This window comes from Dipteris shenzhenensis, chromosome 14 (assembly GCF_047967505.1).
Source record: "Dipteris shenzhenensis isolate YYH24624 ecotype China chromosome 14, Dip_SZ_1.0, whole genome shotgun sequence".
Lineage (NCBI taxonomy): Eukaryota > Viridiplantae > Streptophyta > Polypodiopsida > Gleicheniales > Dipteridaceae > Dipteris > Dipteris shenzhenensis.
This window is the reverse complement of record NC_141609.1, coordinates 427,286-445,807: the sequence shown is the minus strand read 5'-3', so window position 1 is coordinate 445,807 and position 18,522 is coordinate 427,286. Positions and strand designations below refer to the sequence as shown.

General features: G+C 45.1%; 2 protein-coding genes across 10 annotated transcripts in view; one reads left to right on the top strand and one right to left on the bottom strand.

The window, feature by feature from the left end:
• The window catches only part of LOC147894038 (Sucrose-6F-phosphate phosphohydrolase family protein), a 186,763-nt gene that overhangs the window by 86,301 nt on the left and 81,940 nt on the right, over window positions 1-18,522 (top strand). The gene's annotated exons all lie outside the window — the stretch shown is intronic.
• The window catches only part of LOC147894039 (vacuolar cation/proton exchanger 3-like), a 29,017-nt gene continuing 19,471 nt past the window's right edge, over window positions 8,977-18,522 (bottom strand). For 3 of the 9 annotated variants that reach the window (XM_087384357.1, XM_087384355.1, XM_087384356.1), the window contains one exon: window positions 9,498-9,975. In XM_087384357.1, the coding sequence (XP_087240483.1) occupies window positions 9,944-9,975 (32 nt within the window). In that variant the 3' untranslated portion in view covers window positions 9,498-9,943. The other 6 variants (XR_015542061.1, XR_015542062.1, XR_015542063.1 and 3 more) reach the window with 6 other exon arrangements.

The following is an 18,522-nucleotide window of genomic DNA, read 5'->3' as shown; positions in this document are numbered from 1 at the left end:
TGCAGTAAATTTCCAACCAAATCCAAGGCAATCAATCTTTGTTATTTCAATATACAAAACTGGGGCATGCCACCATACTTTTTTTAGAGCACTTATCACAAAAGCATTAAACACAAAACCATCTAGTTACCCAAGTTTTGCTTTAAGGGATTTCAACATTGACATGATTGAGCACTCACAAAAGCAAATGCAGCTAGCAAACCTTTTGGAAAAACATCATTTGTGCCTGGTGCAAGGTATAGTAAGGTGCCACAAATGATGGTAAGCATGGTGGGAATTGATACGCAATGTAAACAATACTAGGGTCAGTCCAATATGCTTGAGTTGTCCCAATATAGCTATTGGTAAGGGTCGCGTTTGTCTAGAAATGATCAATTTGAGACCCATAGATTGTCGTCAGGTCTTTGCTCACCAAGTGCAAATGATGTTGTTCCATGAGGTTTGCTTATTATATTTGCTTACCAATGCTAAAATCTCCTTTTAAAAAGGTCGAGTAACCTGAGGGATTTGTGAGTAATTCTTTCGAGAAGTGATCTAAGAAAGTTGGCGGTGGCACACCTCAGTTTAGTATATTGAAATAATAAACATTGATTTCCTTGGATTTGATTGGAAATTTACCATAATTATTTTGAGGCTAGAGGCCATGAATGTTCTTTGTGATGAAAATGAAATTTTGTGCTTGCACAAGAGCGATGTATTTATTCCTTGGAATGTGGCATTATTTTTTTCATCTATATGTCGGATGTGCGGTTCTAGTTTCGATGAGATAGACCAAATCAGATGCCTAGTGATAAATTCACATTTAAATAGGTTGTGCAATGAATGTGTGTTCAATGTTTGCAAGATAACAAATAACATGTGTTTGACTCTAGTTTTTAAGGAATGGTACATCGAATCGCCAAGCTGCAGCTGTAAGAAGTCTTTGCATTTCTATTGCAATAGTTGAGTCTACACAGAGTACTATCTAAGGGTTTTATGAGATAGAGATTTTCTTTAGCACAGACTCTTGAAAGTGCTATGTAGGTGATGTCGTGTTGTGGCTTGCCTGTGGGGTTAAAGCATAGTGATTCCAATGTTGAACCTTGCACACAATGCACTATTCTTGCACAAGCTGGCTAAATTGGATACTATGTTCATGTCACAATACGGTTTGTATTATTTCCTATTTGGATTTCTTTTGTAATTAGAAGTATTGTAGTCCATTGTAGGTCGATAGAATTCCCAAACAGGTATCGGGTTTGTTGCCATGTCCATGCCCCTACATTTCAACAATTTGTTCTTCTCATCTATTAATCTTGTGATTGTCTCTTGTGACCCTTCTTTTGCAATTTTAGAATCAACAAGTTTTTGTTCTTGGGTTAGTTGTCCTTGGAGGTTATGCATGTTATTTTTAAGTATCTTTGTCTCTCCTTCCATTCTCAACAAGTGAACCTTGGCAAATTGTGCTTCAACATTGGAATGGTCGATGCGTTTACAATACCCTAGTGAGCCCCTTGAACACCATCTCCTATGTGTTGATGAATCAAAGTCATCACATTTTCAAACATAGGTGGAACACCTATCAAAGGATCCACTGTTCATCAAAGTAATACTAAGCCCCTTCAACTTGTGGCCTTTTACAACCTCGCACTCATCCAATTTGATAACGAAGACTAAATTTCCTTCACAATCTAAAAGATTATAAGATTTACATGATTAGAAAAGATTTCATTGAAAATTGCACCTCTCTAAACAATATACTTGTAACCTACCCCATGCTTTCACCTTGTAAAACTCCAACATTGTAGCTTGGACCCTACGTACATCCCAAAAGACATTGTTATGCTCCGTGCACACAAAGGTGCTTGGTCCTTGCTTTGCCCCTTTGGTAGTTTGTCCTCCTTTCTTTTTGCATTGTTGGCCATTTGTCGTGTTTGTGCCTTCCAACATCATGCTTTCTAAGATGTGTATAAATCCCTCAACAAATCCTCGACAGTAGAATTTATTTTTCCCCTTGCATTTCTAACATATACTTGTCTCGGCAATAAAGGATTCTTTACACCTTGACATCGAAGTGCATTTACAAAGACATTATATACAGCTAAGTACCGTTGCTGAATAATGCCAATAGCATCACATGCATGGAGAATTTTTTATGGAACTACGAGATTCTCTAAATGAGCTGTTGTAACCTCTTGTAATCTTGCAAGTTGCAATGAATACCAACTGGGATCCCTAAGAGTAGAAATGAATTCTTTCTTCTTAAGCATACTCTTTATAGCTTAAACTTTGTCATATGAATTTCTTCCCATAACCTCCTTCGTAAAATTTATGCAAAAAGCATAATAACATTAGAAATATAAATGACTAATTTGTAGGTAATGCTTCATAATTACAAAATAGTCCAAACATACTTACCTTGTAGCTTTCACCCTGCACTTCCATGCTCCACCACCATATGCCAAGCTCTCCATTGGCTGCACGGGCTTGATCCTATGCTTGTAACCTAGAGGGGTTCTTTTAATTCATTTTAATATCCTAGTGAATGTAGCAAGCTCTTGTTGGTCTTTTTCAACAATTTAATCTTCTCATCTATTAATCTTGTGATTGTCTCTTGTGACCCTTCTTTTGCAATTTCAGAATCAACAAGTTTTTGTTGTTCTTGGGCTAGTTGTTCTTGGAGGTTATGCATGTTATTTTTAAGTATCTTTGTCTCTCCTTCCATTCTCATAAGTGAACCTTCGCAAATTGTGCTTCAACATTGGAATGGCCGATGAGTTTACAATACCCCAGTAAGCCTTGATGACCATCTCCTACATATTGAATCAAACTCGTCACATTTTCAATCATAGGTGGAACACCCATCAAAGGATCCACTGGATAGAGTCCATCAACACTCCACAGGTCGACATGCTTTGCTCCTTGTCGTCATAGTTGATCTAGTGTTTCTTTGTTAATAATCTTGTGGCCATGGCATTGATGAGTCGTGGCATACTCTGGTGCAACTTCGATGTGCAAGGTGCTTTTTTGTAGCTCATTGGTGTGATCTTCCACCAATGGAACCATGAGAGGGATTTAGAAATAGGGCCTTAGAACATAATTCAAAGGAGCAAATATTTACGAGTGTAAAGGATAGAATAGGATCAATGGAAGCAAGTTTAGGACAAAAGGATCAGAAGAAATTGGATTTGGGTGTTGAAAAGTGCTTACAGTAGGAGTATGAATGAGGGATTGGAAGATAATTACGAAGAGGAGTAGGATTTAGATGTTGTAAAGTGATTTGGGTACATAGGCATGGTTTGGGGAAAGGTTTAGAAGAGTTTTGGGCCATTTTTGGCACTTTTGAAAATTTCAAAAAAAATTTGGGGGAGAGGGGTAACCGCGAGATACTTTTTGGGAATGTGGACCAAACTAAAGGTTGTAAAGAGAATTAACTTTTTGAGAGTGGGGGCCCCTCCAAGTGGGAGAGGGAGGTGCACTTTTGGGGACCACCAAGGGCCTAGGGAGATGTATTTTTTTATCCCTATATGGGAGTGATGGGACCCTCTATAGGCTTTATTAGTTCTTAATCCATTTTGCTAATCCACTCTTTATGAGGCCCCTTTTTAGTCCAAACTTTCCCTAATGTCTATGGATAATGAAAGGAAGTGGCCAAAATTATCAAATATGCAAGATCCGAGTGAGAGGTGAAATATCTTATGTACAAAATGTTAAAGCACTAAATTGCACTTCCTCGTACATCATTTCTTACATGGACCAAGTGGCACAATAGATGTAACACTTATCCACTGTCCATGTGAATATCTCTTTCTCTCATTTTCAACATTATTATGCACATAGTTGTATGTATGTCAAAGGTGCTCCAACTCATTTAGCAAGTTCAATCCAATGTCATGTGGCATCCTCCTCCTTCCATCATCAAAAATTTTTTTAATGTGGGTTATGCCTTTTAAAATATCTTAGTTATGATTCATGGAGATCAAGTATAATCTCCTTGATAAAACCTCTTAGTTATGATTCATGTAGATCAAGTTATAATCTCCTTAAATTTGTGTGTTTTAAGGTTTTTCTCCACGTGAGAGTATACGTTGAGGTGGAAACTAAGGCATAGAGCACAAGACAGGTATGTTTTCATTTGCCTAGGGTCTCAAGGAGTGTTCATCACCCATGTACTTGTTTTTATCATTGATAGAGGCTTGGTTTTCAACCATTTATAGAAATGAACATGCATTCCCAAAGTGCGAAGAATTTGTAAGCTATTAAGATAAAGAAGCACGGTTGGTACCAAATCTAATACATTCCAATGTCAAAGATGTTATGATTCAAATCATCAAAGAAAAGAAGTCAACAGTAGATGCATGGAAAGCATTGCAAAACATGTTGCCAAAATATGTCCAACATCAAAGAGAAGAAGTCAATAGTAGATGCATGGAAAGAATTGGAAAACATGTTAATGCCAAAATATGTCCAAAAACCAATAAGAAATATAAATTATGATAAATAACATGATACAAATGTTTTCCATTATAGATAGGTCACTAGTAGCTAGATCTCTTTGACAATCACCAACCAAACATTTCATATTCAATTGGTTTTTGCAATCAATTCATGTTTCATCCCAAGAGACTCTTCTTGATGCAACAAGAAGAGCTCCCAAGTATCTGAAGAGTACATGGGATTATGGACTGAAATATTGGGACCAATCCATTGGATCTGAACTTCTTTGATTTCATTGATGCAAATTGGGCAAGCAGTATAGACGAAAAAATATGCACATGTAGTTTTTCATCAAGTCTTGGTTCAATAGCCTTATCACAACAAAGTTGTTTTGCCTTATCACAACAAAGTAAGAAACAACTAAGTGTGACTTTATATTCAACAGAATTAGAATATAGGCATTCAATAAATGTTGTATGTGAGCAGAATGGTTCAAAAGACTTATTTTAAAAATTGAGATTCTTCATAAGATCATATTATACTCTATTTTGACCAAATGAGCAATATTCAACAAGCGAAGGACTTCTCATGGTAGAAAAAAGTAAATTTAGGTCCATTATCATTTTGTCAAAGAAAAAGCAGTCTATGGTGGGATCTTGTTCAATTCTCACTTAAGAACAAGTTACAAATATCTTTACCAAGCCGCTTTCCCTCGACAAATTTTCACATTTCTTCGGCATCAACTTGACACTTTCCAAAACCAATAGTAACTTAAGAGGGGGAAGTAATGATGATTACATTGAACTCTATGTACATACTTCTTAAGAGGGGGAAGTGATGATGATTAATTATGCATACTTCCACTGCAAATGCATAGTTTTATTTTTCTTTATCATCTTTGTTGAATTTATATGCAACATTTTTATTTCAAAATTTCAACATGCTTGTGTAGAACATCCTCTACATTTCCAATGCAACTTAATAGGGAATAAGAGAACGAAATTGCTCTTCGTAGTACATGCATGTCCTACATGGACCCAACGATACAAGGGACATAACCCTTATCCACTCGTATTATTATCTCATTATCTCATTTCCAATGTTAGTGTACAGCAACCTAACCATGCTCTCTCTCTCTCTCTCTCTCTCTCTCTCTCTCTCACACACACACACACACACACACACACACTCACACTCTAAACATGCATGAGCACACATGAATCCTACAAGTTGCAAATAGAGAGAAATTTATTGTGATCTCTTACTCCAAGGCATTTCCACGCATGACATGCAGCATTCAAGTTCCCCACCTCCTAACCTATCAACTTTAACATCACCCATCCAAGGCATGTAAAACATTATAGAACTTGATATTGAGATCACAACCCTTTTCCATGTCTACATATAGTTTTGAGTTTGAAATCTTCAAACATCAGTGTCTTGGAGATATGTTTTCAACCTTTCACCACCTAAAGTAAATAAGTTCAAGGAGATATTAAAAAAGGTCCACTTTGCAAGCTTTTTTGATGCCATGAGATATCAAACTCACAATGGTATGCGCTCAAAACCACAGCTCCATAGAAAGAAAGAATATTCAAATAAGAAATCGTTTTGCCCAACACTGTTACTAGCTGAATATTTGATTAGCAAATATTACAAGTTCAACATCTCCGATTGCAAGTCAACTGGTTTACTTCATTTTAACCTACCATGCTAGACCTCAAGGCCTAACATCTCATTACTAGAGATCCAAAACACCTACTACGACCTCCTTTCACTTGGTCTACCTTCTTGGCAATCAGATCTCAAGTCACAAAAGTACAAGAAATGAACCCATAATTCAAGCCTCCTAACTTTTACTTTGATTTCTCTTCGAATTTCCACATTGCTCTATATCAAGATGTTTAAAATACCCTTCACTTAGTTTGCCCTAGTATGACAGTTTACCCTAGTGGAAAGTCATACTTCCAAATTGCCCTATATCAAGATGTTCAAAATACTCTTTACTTAGTTTGCCCTAGAATGACAGTTTACCCTAGTGGAAAGTCATACTTCCAAATTGCCCTATATCAAGATGTTCAAAATATCATTCACTTGCATTGTCACATTTGGACTCTCCACCTTCAATCCTTCACCTCACCTACAAGGAGAATTATCATGAACTAAGCTCCAATCCATCAGAACAAACACCATCAACTCCTTATTTCTTTGCCAAAGACGTGTTTTTATCATCAATTGTATCTGTAGTCTCTCATAGTACTTCATCATGGAGTCCCTATTTTTATGCTTTACCCTCACCACCATCGTATCGAATTCCTTGTAAAACCAAGAAAGTATTTGACTCAATTTTATTTGGGGAAGGAAAGAACACTAATTATAAGGTAACAAAGAATAGAAAGACTTATTTGACGATGATGACTCCTCTACTCCTCTTGTGCTCCCACAACTAGCTGAGTTGAACTCCATGACCCAACTTAGGGGATTAGATTTCAATTTGAAGCATAGATCTAAGGAATTCGCTGATTCTCCTTCTTACAAAGGAGAACAATGAGTTGAAGCATAGATCTGAGGAATTAGAAGAAAGAGTAAAAGATTCTGAGCTTGAATTGAAGAAGCCAAGTCTCCACCAATTTTGGATGATGAGTTAATCTCTATTCAACTAGAAGACTAAATATGAAGCTAAAGAGAGAGACAAGAGAAGCTCAAAAGAGAAGTGAAGAGCTTCCTACATACACAGATGTTCGCATGATTGCAAAAAGAAATAAAGAACAAGCTCGACTCAAAAAACTAGGATTGGAGGACTATTTAACAACTAGAATTTAGTAGAAGACACTTGGAAATTGCATGGTACTCAAAACCTTGGCTTGATCTACCCCAAAGGGAGGGGGTGGGCGGCGGGGGGGGGGGGAGGGGGATGCACAGCTGCATGCTTTCTATGACTTAGATTGGGCAAGATGTTGGGGGGGGGGGGGGGGGGATGCATAGCGGCATGCTTTCTATGACTCAGATTGGCAAGATGTTTTCACACACAAGTATCCACCTCAGGTTTTCGCTTCTACTTTGGGGCCTAATGCATTTCATGGTGAAGTAAGAAGCAACCGTCAGTGGCCACCTCCAGTTGTAAGGCTGAGTACAGGGCAGCCTTTACAACTACTGTGGAATGTGTTTAGCCACCTCCAGTTGTGAGGCTGAGTACAGCCTTTACAACTACCGTGGAATGTGTTTAGCTTAGAAGATTATAAGGGACAACAGTCTACTATCTCTATTTTAAGAGACAATCAGAGCCGTTGCAAAAAATCATCTTTTTCACGGTCACACAAAGCACATTGAAATACACTATCATTATGTCAAAGAGAGATTGTCCATGAGAAATCGTCACGATTTATGTGCCTAAACATCACAACATGGCAGATATATTCATGAAGGCATTGCCTCGTGAAAAGTATCAAGGCTTATGCTGCCGAGTGAAGGGCAATAGGCTAGGTGTAGGACTGGGACACGTTCTACTCCAATTAGTGGAAATTTTTCCACCCAGGCAGTTTTGTGCTTGGTAGGCACACTTGCATGTGCCCTACAGGGTGTGCTTAGGTAGCACAACCCTATCCAGTGTGTATCTAGCAATGTGACCATTAGTCACAATCACTCCTGCATCTCAATATCCAGCGACTGCTCTTCTGCTTCTGCTACACGTGTTCGGCCTTCTCTGTTTGCACTGTGTTCCAACATAGTAGACAATAGAGGGAAAGAAGGCTTACCATAAAGAAGGGGGGGAAAAGTTCACAATCACTCCTGCATCTCAATATCCAGCAACTGCTCTTCTGCTTCTGCTACACGTGTTCGGCCTTCTCTGTTTGCACTGTGTTCCAACATAGTAGATAATATAGGCAAAGAAGGCTTACCATAAAGACCGGGGGGGGGGGCGGGGGGGGGGGGAGGAGACTTTGTGCATGTGTGTGCTGTCCGGGGAGGGGGGGGCAGGGGCGGCTCAGGGTTAAATGTATGGAGCAACTTTGGAGCCATAGGCACTGCGCCCGAAAATCCACGCTTGCTGCAGCATCGACTCCCTCATAAGGCAAAGGAGCAGGCAAAGATAGGGACTGGTACAAAGCAAGAGCTGGGTGGGTGTTACGTTTCTTGCATCTGATCGTCCTACTAGCAGTAACCATTAACAGATCTTGTAATGCAGGAAAAGCATTGGAGAAAATATGGCATGGCAAGGTAAAACTTGGTACAAGCCACAGCGGTCTCAGGTCCATTGCAACAAGATAATCTATTTATCATAAGGGAAAGACCACAATATATATCACACAAAACAAAGGGCATCATTGTACTGCATTGTGTTGCATATGAATATGCAGATTGCTTGCAGGTGGCTTAGCAACAAGCTTGTGGACAACATGACACAATTAAGGTGGAGTGAGCTACCCTTTCATAGACTCCGAAGAAACACATTTTTCAAAAACTACCCTTTCCTAGATTCTCCTAGACTTCTTTAAGTAACGCATTATTCCAAAGCGGACTTCTTCTGAGAAAATAATTGTGGGCTTAGAAAGCATTGACAACTGAGTTTCTGTGCACTACCAACATATGCTGAATATGGGATCAACAAAATATTTGATTGGGCCCAAATCCAATTCCATTTTCTCATATTCGTCCATGAAGTATAAAATAGATATGACAAACTATAATGAATTTCCTATCATACAGCTCATACTATATAACTCAATTTGATAAGGCCTGTAACCGTTGCAGATTGATGAATAGCATTTCAGCCTGGCAATAACATCAAATCGAGTGGTCTTCACATCTTCACTGCAAGCCTTACCAGGTGCCAGAACCTGGCAATGGGCGCTTTCAATAAGAATCAGGGTTTGGGGGAGGGGGCAGGGGGGCACACACCTTTGTGCCACTTGCCATACACGAATGAAGTTGCTGAGTAGGTTTCCTGTAAGGTACTCACTAGCAGGAGCAGATCAAACTGATCATGTCAATTCATCTCACAAAAAACCATGCCATCTGGCAGCCAGTATACCTGCCACAAAACTCCCAAAAAAGGCCTACATACACAAAAACTGCTCTCAACAATATAAAGCACCAATCAAATGAAAGGCAATTCAAAGAATTAATCGTATCTTACAGCATTGCATTGTGCATCAAGATGCCTCAAAATGCCATGGAATGTCATTTGTAATAATCCCTACAAAAATTCCCATTTCTTTGCTGAGATGTTTGAACTAGCCAGCCCTCTTTCATATAGAAGAATAGTACGAGTAACAATCCAGCACACTCAAGCTCCCAAAAATGATAGACCCCCCATTCTCAGCCAAGCTCGCCTTCTGTTGTTTCAAATGAAGACAACTTGTGGTGACAACTCACCTTAAGTGAGTCCTATCGAAAAAACGTCAGCAACTGCCATGCAGAATCCTGTACAAAGCAGTTGCTGACTTCTTTGTTGAAAAGAAGTGAGACACAGAGCCTCAAACTTCTGAAAATCAATAACAATTGGTAGCTATCTCCACAAGCAGTTTTAAGCATCTCCAGTGGCACTCCTGTCTTTTTCTGCAGTTAAACAACAAACTCTTGCATCGGAACACAAGATGGACAACAAATTCTGTCTTTTTACAATAAAACTTCAATTTTTGAATCAAAACACAACACAAACAACTACAGATTAAGCACAGATGCACCACACCATATGGCACCAATACACCATCGTGGAAATTGTTATGTACTATAAAACGACCTTGTCATCATCCTGTAAAGAAACCTGGATGCCACACATCGTAAACAAGTGCTAAAACTCCAAAAAAACATGGATCTCCAAGGACAGACAGGTTAATTTGGAGTGTGTTCTATCTTGAAGTTATGAAATATGCTCCTGCGAATCGTTCTTCATATGCCAGAACTAAGCATTATTTTGCTTTTGAATAATTATGCTAGATTGACTGATGAGCATCACACTCCAAGGAATGGAAACAGAGAAATCCCCCAAGGTGCATGCCAGGATTCAATTCCCCTGGAAGATGCTATTTCTTTAGCCGTGCTTAAGAAATATTTTTTGTTTTTAAAAGAACTCCACATCACCATACAAACAAAACCACCTGATAATTTTCAAAAACGCAACACTCGATGTTGTTTTCTGTAAAGAGTAGACAATAGCTCCCACATCACATGTAAATAAATCCAACGGACACCAGGCACTCTACACAAAATGTTAGTATCCCATGTACATCTACAGAAAGAAGAAAACATCCACCTGCATAACTAGTGACAGTACACTGGGAGGCTAAGAGCAGTAGCAGGACAGCCACACAGGCGCACACAAAGCAAGGCACCGAGCAGCAGCCATAGAGCACACCTGGAAGGCCTTAGCCACGCAAACAGGTTATTGTAACGTGTATTTGTTGGAGGCCAACATCTCCTGATGTCACCTTAGTGAGAGAGGGCCAGTGCTTGTGGGTGTGCCCGCCCCCGTGAGGTTAGGCTCGTCCAGAGAGAGGGCCTTGTGGTGGGTGTACCAGCTCCCCGAGAGGGTAGAGTAGGAGAGACTCGAGAGAGGTCCTTCCGGGCCCGCTTGCTGCCAATGGCACCAGCCCTATTGTGAGGCGCACAGGGCAGGTAGAGCAGCCCAGTCGGGGCAGGAGCTCTGCCCCTCATGGCTATGTGGGCAGCCCTTATAGGGAATGGAGGAAAGCAGCCAGTTCTCTCTCTTATGGAGTCGGCCGTATAGGGCTCTTGGTCAGGCCTCACATAGGGGGAGGTGATCCCTTTATATAGGGGTGTGGCTGGCCTCATTGATGCAGCCTCGTCGGCTCATATAAAGGCTGCTGAGTCGGCCCCCTAGGCAGAAAGGGGTGCCCTCACATAGGGCTGTGTGCCAGCCCCATGGGTACTGTAAAGGCTGGTCGGCCAGCATGCTGCACCCGACTAGGGAGGGGCTGGGGGCTATTTATAGGCCCCCCCTCAGCCCTCATTCATCTCTCTTTGTGGTGGTGGTTGAGGCAGTTGTCTTCAGCTCGGGAGAAGCCTGTTGTGCAGAGGTTTTTCCCCAGTTGTAGAGGGGCTTTTGCCAGAGATCACTTGCAGTTCTCTCCTGTTCCTCCCTCTCTCTCTCTCTCTCTCTCTCTCTCTCTCTCTCTCTCTCTCTCTCTCTCTCTCTCTCTCTCTCTCCGCTCAGCCCCCTCCCTCGCCGCTCAGCCCCCTCCCCCTCCCTCGTCGCTCAGCCTCCCCCTCACCGCCGCTCAGCCCCCTCCCCCTCACCGCCGCTCAGCCCCCTCCCTTGTCGCTCAGCCTCCCCCACCCTCGTCGCTCAACCCCCTCCCTTGCCGCTCAGCCCCCTCCCCCTCCCTCGTCGCTCAGCCCCCTCCCACCCCCTCGTCGCTCGGCCCCCTCCCCCTCGTCGCTCAGCCTCCCCCTCCCTCATCGCTTGCCCCCTCCCTCGTCGCTCAGCCCCCCCCTCTCCTGTAGCTCTACTCTGCCCCCCTCCCGTAGCTCTACTCTGCCCCCCCCCCCCCGCTCCACTCTACTCCCCCCCCTCCCGCAGCCTCTGCATCCCCCCCCCCTCCCGTAGCCTCTGCCCCACACCCTCCCGCAGCCTTCCCGTGGTCTGAGGGCCCTTGTCTGCTGCAAGCCTTGGCTTGCCACTGGCCTTGCGCACCCCTACAGCAATGCTGAACAAGATCTACCTCCCCTGGAAATCGTGCACTTGAACAAGTCCTACAATGGCCCACAAACCCAAACAGTCTCCGAAGCCAATTGTGGGAGAGATCACAAAGCGCATCTCCAGGAGTGGATTAGCAATTGACAGCCAACCAGCCCTGAAAACATCGGGTGCAATGGACACCAATGCAGTTCTTTCTCCCGCAGCCATCATCTCTACTCCAATCACTGCCCCCCCCACCACTGTACCACTCAGCCTGCCCCCCACAGGAGAGGGTCACAATCCCTCACCCCCCACACAGCTCCCTTCTGTCTCCACCACTCTTATGTCCCCCCTTCCCCTCACCCAGCAGCCTTTCTCCACTCCTCTGCCATATACAGCTAGCCTATCGCCCACGCCCCCCCAGCCATACGCCATGTCCCAGTTCACACCCCCCCGGGTCCCACCTGAGACGATAGATTACATCTTTACGGAGCTACATCGACTACGGGATCATACCGTAGCACAAGACCAGCTTATTCAAAGCATGCGCCAGGAGATCACTCACCTCCGTCAGGAGGTTGTCTCTCTCACTGCTACAGTCACAGCGGCCCCGCGCACTACACTAGAGGTAGAGGAGCGGATCGCTACTATCCAGACTGCTATTGCAGAGACTACCAGATGGGTGGACGTTGCGAGACGGGCACCCAAAGCAGCAGTCTCAGCCACCATCGCCGAGCAGGAACAGAGGGCCAGTAAGGCTCTCAACATCCGAGTACGAGGTATCCCCTGCGCAGATTCACTCACCCCCTTAGCGGACGCGACTGCTTTTGTGACCTCTACCCTCGGCCTCGTCGAGCATGGGATCGAGCATGCATGGCGCACAGGACGGGACCCCACGCGCCCACAGCCACTCATCATCCGATTCAGGGATACTCAGGCTCGACTTGCAGCACTCAAGCAGCGTGCTACACTACGGGACCACCCTACTATCTTCATGGATGAGGATCTCACACCTATGCAGGTGGAAGAGCGGCGCACCCTGCTTCAGCAGCGAGATGTAGCCCGTCAGGAGGGGAAGTGGGCTGTCGTCCGAGATGGCCGCCTCTTAGTTGGCCCCCGCCGCCGAGCCCCACCAGGTACTCCAGACACGGTAGTAGACTCCCCCCCCAAATAGGGAGACATGGTCTATGAGACTCAGACTCAGCACACAGTACCCTTGGCATGCACCGTATGGAACTGTAATGGTACCCTATGGTATGACCCTGGGAACTTCTCAGAGTCATACACTGGATGCGACATCGTTTTCTATACAGAGACACATGAGAGCCCCGAGCGCCCTCTCCCCTTGGTCAGTGGCTATACCTGGGAGTCAGTATTCCGTGAGGAGACCAGATATACTGGGGGGGTCTGAGGGTCAGGCGGAGTTGCAGTACTCCTTCGCTCAGCGCTCACGAGCTTGACATCCGTGGTTAGACGGGATGTCCATGCCCGTTACCTATGGCTCCAATTCCGACGCCCCTCCACACGCGACCTCTTTATTGCAGTCTGCTACTTTCCTCCTGAGACGTCACATTTCGCACGGATGCTTCGCAAGGATACGGGGGTATCCCCCTATCTAGATCTCTACTCAGACATTGTGGAGTTCTCCAGACGCGGAGAGGTCCTCCTAGTTGGGGATTTCAACGCAAGGACAGGTGCACGTCAGACATCACTCCTGGACTTCCACTCAGATCCGGTCCTATTACCTGAGATGGACACAGAGGACTCGGGCTTCCCTCGCTCCTCGACTGACAGTCGCGCTCCCGTTACTAGGTATGGGCAGGCTCTTTTTGACCTTGGACGTATACATGATCTGGTCATCTACAATGGACTAGATCGGTGGCCTGCCTCCTCTGGTTTCACATGTTTCCCACATGGCGGAGGAGCCAGTGTCGTCGACTATATTTTGGGATCTCCTGCTTTAGCCCCACAGATCACTGACTTCCGCACTGCACCCTTACTCCCAGGAGCCGATCACACTTACCTTTTCTTTCATATACTTGCGTCCCGAGCCCCTCCCAGCCACACCCCGCACTACACTACCTATCATGATATACACTTCGATCATAACCTCTCACCTGATTACTTAGCCCACCTAGCCTCCCTCCTCAGACACATAGGCACCATACCCTCTCTAGATCACCGAGCCACCCTTATCACCCACTCCCTTCACAATGCAGCCCGCCACATCTTTCCTTCCACTACCCGGTCCACCCGCCCTCCACCCGCTGGCTCCACCCCTTGCAACAGATGGTATGATGACGAGTGCAAAGCATTACGCCGCACACTGCGACTCACGACCCAGTGAAACGCTAGGGCCAACCCACGTCTCACCAGGGATTATCGTCGACTAGTCCGTCGCAAGAAGCTAGCCTTCCTGCGCCAGAATGAGGATACACTACTGAACATTCTGTTTAGTAGCAACTCCAAGGATTTCTTGAGGAAATTCCTAGAACGCCGATCCCCCTCCCCCCTCACGGACACTTCCCTCTGGCACACCTACGCAAAGTACAGGCTCGACGCTCCACCATCTCCTCTCTCCCCCACTGACCAGGAGGTCAACCGGCTCATTCGGGCGGATCTGCTCCAGCTCCACACCTGGCGGACATGGTTTCTTCACTCCGAGCTTCCTGTGAAGCTCGACTTCTACCGTCGACACTGCCTCCAGATCTCACAGGAGGGCTTCATCACACCTCCGGGTTACAAACAACTTCATCTACCACATGCGCTCCGGATCTCCCTCGGTCAGTTTAGGGTCTCGTCACACCGATTACGGATCGAGAGTGGACGCGCAGAGGGAATCCCACGAGAGGACCGCCTTTGCCCACTTTGCGACTTACAGGAGATCGAGTCGGAGGAGCATTTTGCTTTCAGATGTCCTATCTATTATGCCATTCGAGGCCGATACCACTGCCTCTTCCGCAACGGATTCGGCTCCCTCCCACACATGCTACAATTCCCGGATCAGCGGTGTCTAGCCGCTTTCTTACATGAGATGACCCGCCACCGAGATACTTCTCTCCGAGCACGGCGACACGAGTAGCACACACAGCGTGAGGACACCCAGCAGCCTATCACTGACTTCTTTCAGTCACAGGATACCTCTTCTCAATCTAGCCGACGACGCGGACGTGAGCGAGAGCCAGAGCCACGACAGCTGCGTCAGCGGACAAACTCACAGATCCAGGTCCATGACATCTCGTCTCTGCTCTCGGCCCGCCCCACTGGGGTTACCGTTGCCCTCATCCACAGGGCCACCCGCCGCCCCCGACGACCGAGCTCGACTAGGCCGCATGACGTCAGAGGCCAATCATCTATCGCAGGGTTTTTTCCGACTTCCCATTTGATGGCCCCTCTATGATTGGTCTCTGACGATCACCACCTGCACATGTATACTGTATCTCCCCCCTCTGCCCCATTTTTGGTGCCCCCCCCTTCTTCTTCTTTGTATCATCTGGAGGTAGACACATATTTTTTGTATCAGGACTAGACACATAGTCCTTCATAACCTCTTTTTTGTAGAAACGGTTGGTTGGCCCGTTTTGAGACCACCACCGTTATGCTCATTGTATCAGTTATCTTTAGTCTCATAGACCTTCACGGTCTCCCGAAGACTTTAATAAACTTTCTTTCTCTCTTTCTCTCTCAGTGTGGTGTGTGTGAGGTTTGCTCTCTCCATTTCTGTTCATTTCCTCTGCACTTCTCACATGTATCAGCCACGGTTGGCTAGAGACCCGAGGAGCCGATGGAATGTTGAGCCAGCATACAGAGAGGAGGTTTAGGGTGATGTTCAAAGGTGTCTTTAGGGAGGAGCATGTACGAGGAGTGGACTGTTCGGGTGCCCAGCAAGGGGTGACTTTGAACTTTGAAGGGTGTTTTCAGATCAGAGAGGAGGTGTTCCCAAGGGACGGATAGCAAGGAGTGAAGGTACATTGGGCTGTCAGCCCCTTCATCCTCTTCTCCAGCCCTCTCCTTTCTTCAACCTTTCCCTCCCCTTCTATCCCGTCCACCTTCTCTTTCAGTTCAACTCCGATATGGCCACTTTGTCCAAGATGGCCGAGAACAAGACAAAAATTCCAGTTTTCCCCACATTTCCAATTGACTGTCAGTTTGATGGACTCAAATACGGAGTCTGGCGGGTCATGATGGAGTCTGTGTTATAGTCGTATGATCTGGCAGATTTCATATTAGTGGGAGTTGCTAGACCCGATTCCCTTTGGCATCCTGGAGTAGTAGGAGGCGGAGTCCAAGTCTCAGCTCTGGGACCATGTCAATGCAAGGGTAAGGTCGTTCAGTTTCCTTAACTATACTCCTCATGTGATTAATCATGTGAATCAAATGACCGTGGCCAAGAGTATATGGGAGCACTTGGTGTCCCTTTATAATCGAACCTCTCCAATGAAGAGGGTTTCCCTCGATGTCCACATGAGATTGTTGGATCCCAAGAAGTCTTCATCGATGTGGGAGCACATCAACAAGTTGCAGGAACTTCAGCAAGAGATCCTCCTTGCGGGGAAGCAGATATCATCCAAGGACATAGCCATAACTCTCTTGTCCCAATTATCCTCTTAGAATGGGGCCTTCTATTCGTTTTCGTCCTTGATAACAAGTGGAAGGATGAATGCGTTGACCTGAGAGAAACTGTTCCCGATAGTGCTTGAACAAGGGGAGCGATTTGTAGATCGTACCTATGACAGGGAGCCCAAGGCTTTGTCAGCTGAGCAAAAAGGACGGAAGCAATTGATAGCAAAAGAATGAGAAGCACTCAAGGCGTCCCGTACATGTAACTGTTGTGGCCAAAAAGGCCATTATTGGCGACAATGTCCACAAAGGAACAATGAGGGGACCAGTATCCAGTTAGACAATGTTACCGTTACCGCTATGACGACGTATACTCAAGCCTTCTAGTAGCACGAGACAAGATGCGCTGCCAGCCGGCTTTCTGGACCCGGATGGAGGATTGCCAATCCGGTGCAGTAGGAAGGGAGTCTTTCACCGAGGCAGGTTTTCAAGCACGACCTCGAGCCACGAGGAGTTGTTCCCGCTGACTCAAGTGGTAGTATGTTACCAGTATGTATTTTTTTTTTACGTTATGACCTGGCGGATCCAAAGGGAGTCTGGGAGTCTCCTAGTGTTTAGTTGCAGCTATTGTCTGATGAGCTGTTGGAGATCCGGATGGATCAGCAGATTGCCAATGAGGAAATCCATACACAGTTGATTAATCCTTGTGAGCTGTTATATGCCCATTGTCCTTGGAGCACTGAAGTTCATCAATCTGGCGAGAGTGTACCAGTTTGGACTTGAGAGGGTGCAGCGTCATACCCACCTCCTTGGCACCTATGTTCCATCCAACAACTGCTTAGTGAGAGAGGGCAATGCTTGTGGGTGTGCCCGCCCCCGTGAGGTTAGGCTAGTCCAGAGAGAGGCCCTTGTTGTGGGTGTGCCCGCCCCCCATGAGGGTAGAGTAGGAGAGAGAGCTCCTTCCGCAGTGGACATTAATAGACTTTCTTTCTTTCTTTCTCATGTTCCTCTCTCCCTCTCTCTCTCTCTCTCTCTCTCTCTCTCAGTGCAGTGTGTGTGGGGTTTGCTCTTTCTCTCCATTTCTGTTCATTTCCGCTGCACTTCTCACAGTATTATCCACAAAAAGCAGATATTTTCGTGACTTCTTGTGTGGGAAGCATCTTGTTGAGAGTGGTTGATGCTTCACATGCGAGTCTTCACATCACAGTAGAATGGAAAGCAGCCATTAGGAGGGCTAAAGATTATAATGTGGTGCAAGTCATCACTCACAACAGGCCCAATTGCAAGAGCTTGCTCAAGGATAGGTATCCCAAGATTATACGGGCCCCTTGTGCTTCACACCCTCTTGATTTGATGATGGACGATCCTGGAAAATTACCATTGGGTGTCTCGTGTACTCGAGCAAGGTGATTAACCACCAAAAAAGCCTTCGTAGCATGATGACTAGTTCATATTGGCTGGACTAGAATGACTCAAATTTACCTGCTAGACAGAATATTGAGGCAATTATCTTCAACAATGGTTTTTGGCATGAAGCCCTTTGCATTCAATTGCCCATAGAGCCCTTGTACTTCCAGGTTTGCCTCTTCGGTCATGAGGATTGTACAATGGGGTTAAATATGAGTTCATACCGTAGCTTTGAAAATGCAACAGAGAAGTGCCCTTCCTCAATCAGAACAGGTACAAATTTCTTAAGGTTTCCAAATTCCATCTAGCTTTAAGTAGTAATTTCTAACTTGCAAGTTCTCTAAGAAAGATCTCTTGTTTTTCTGGTTTTTTGCCCATGGAGACCTACTGATGGCTTGTGACTAGTGGAGATGGGGAGAGATGGGACCTGTCACTGTTGTGACAACTGATCTGAAGATATAGCACACGCGTTGTGGACCTACCCCTTGGCCAAGAGG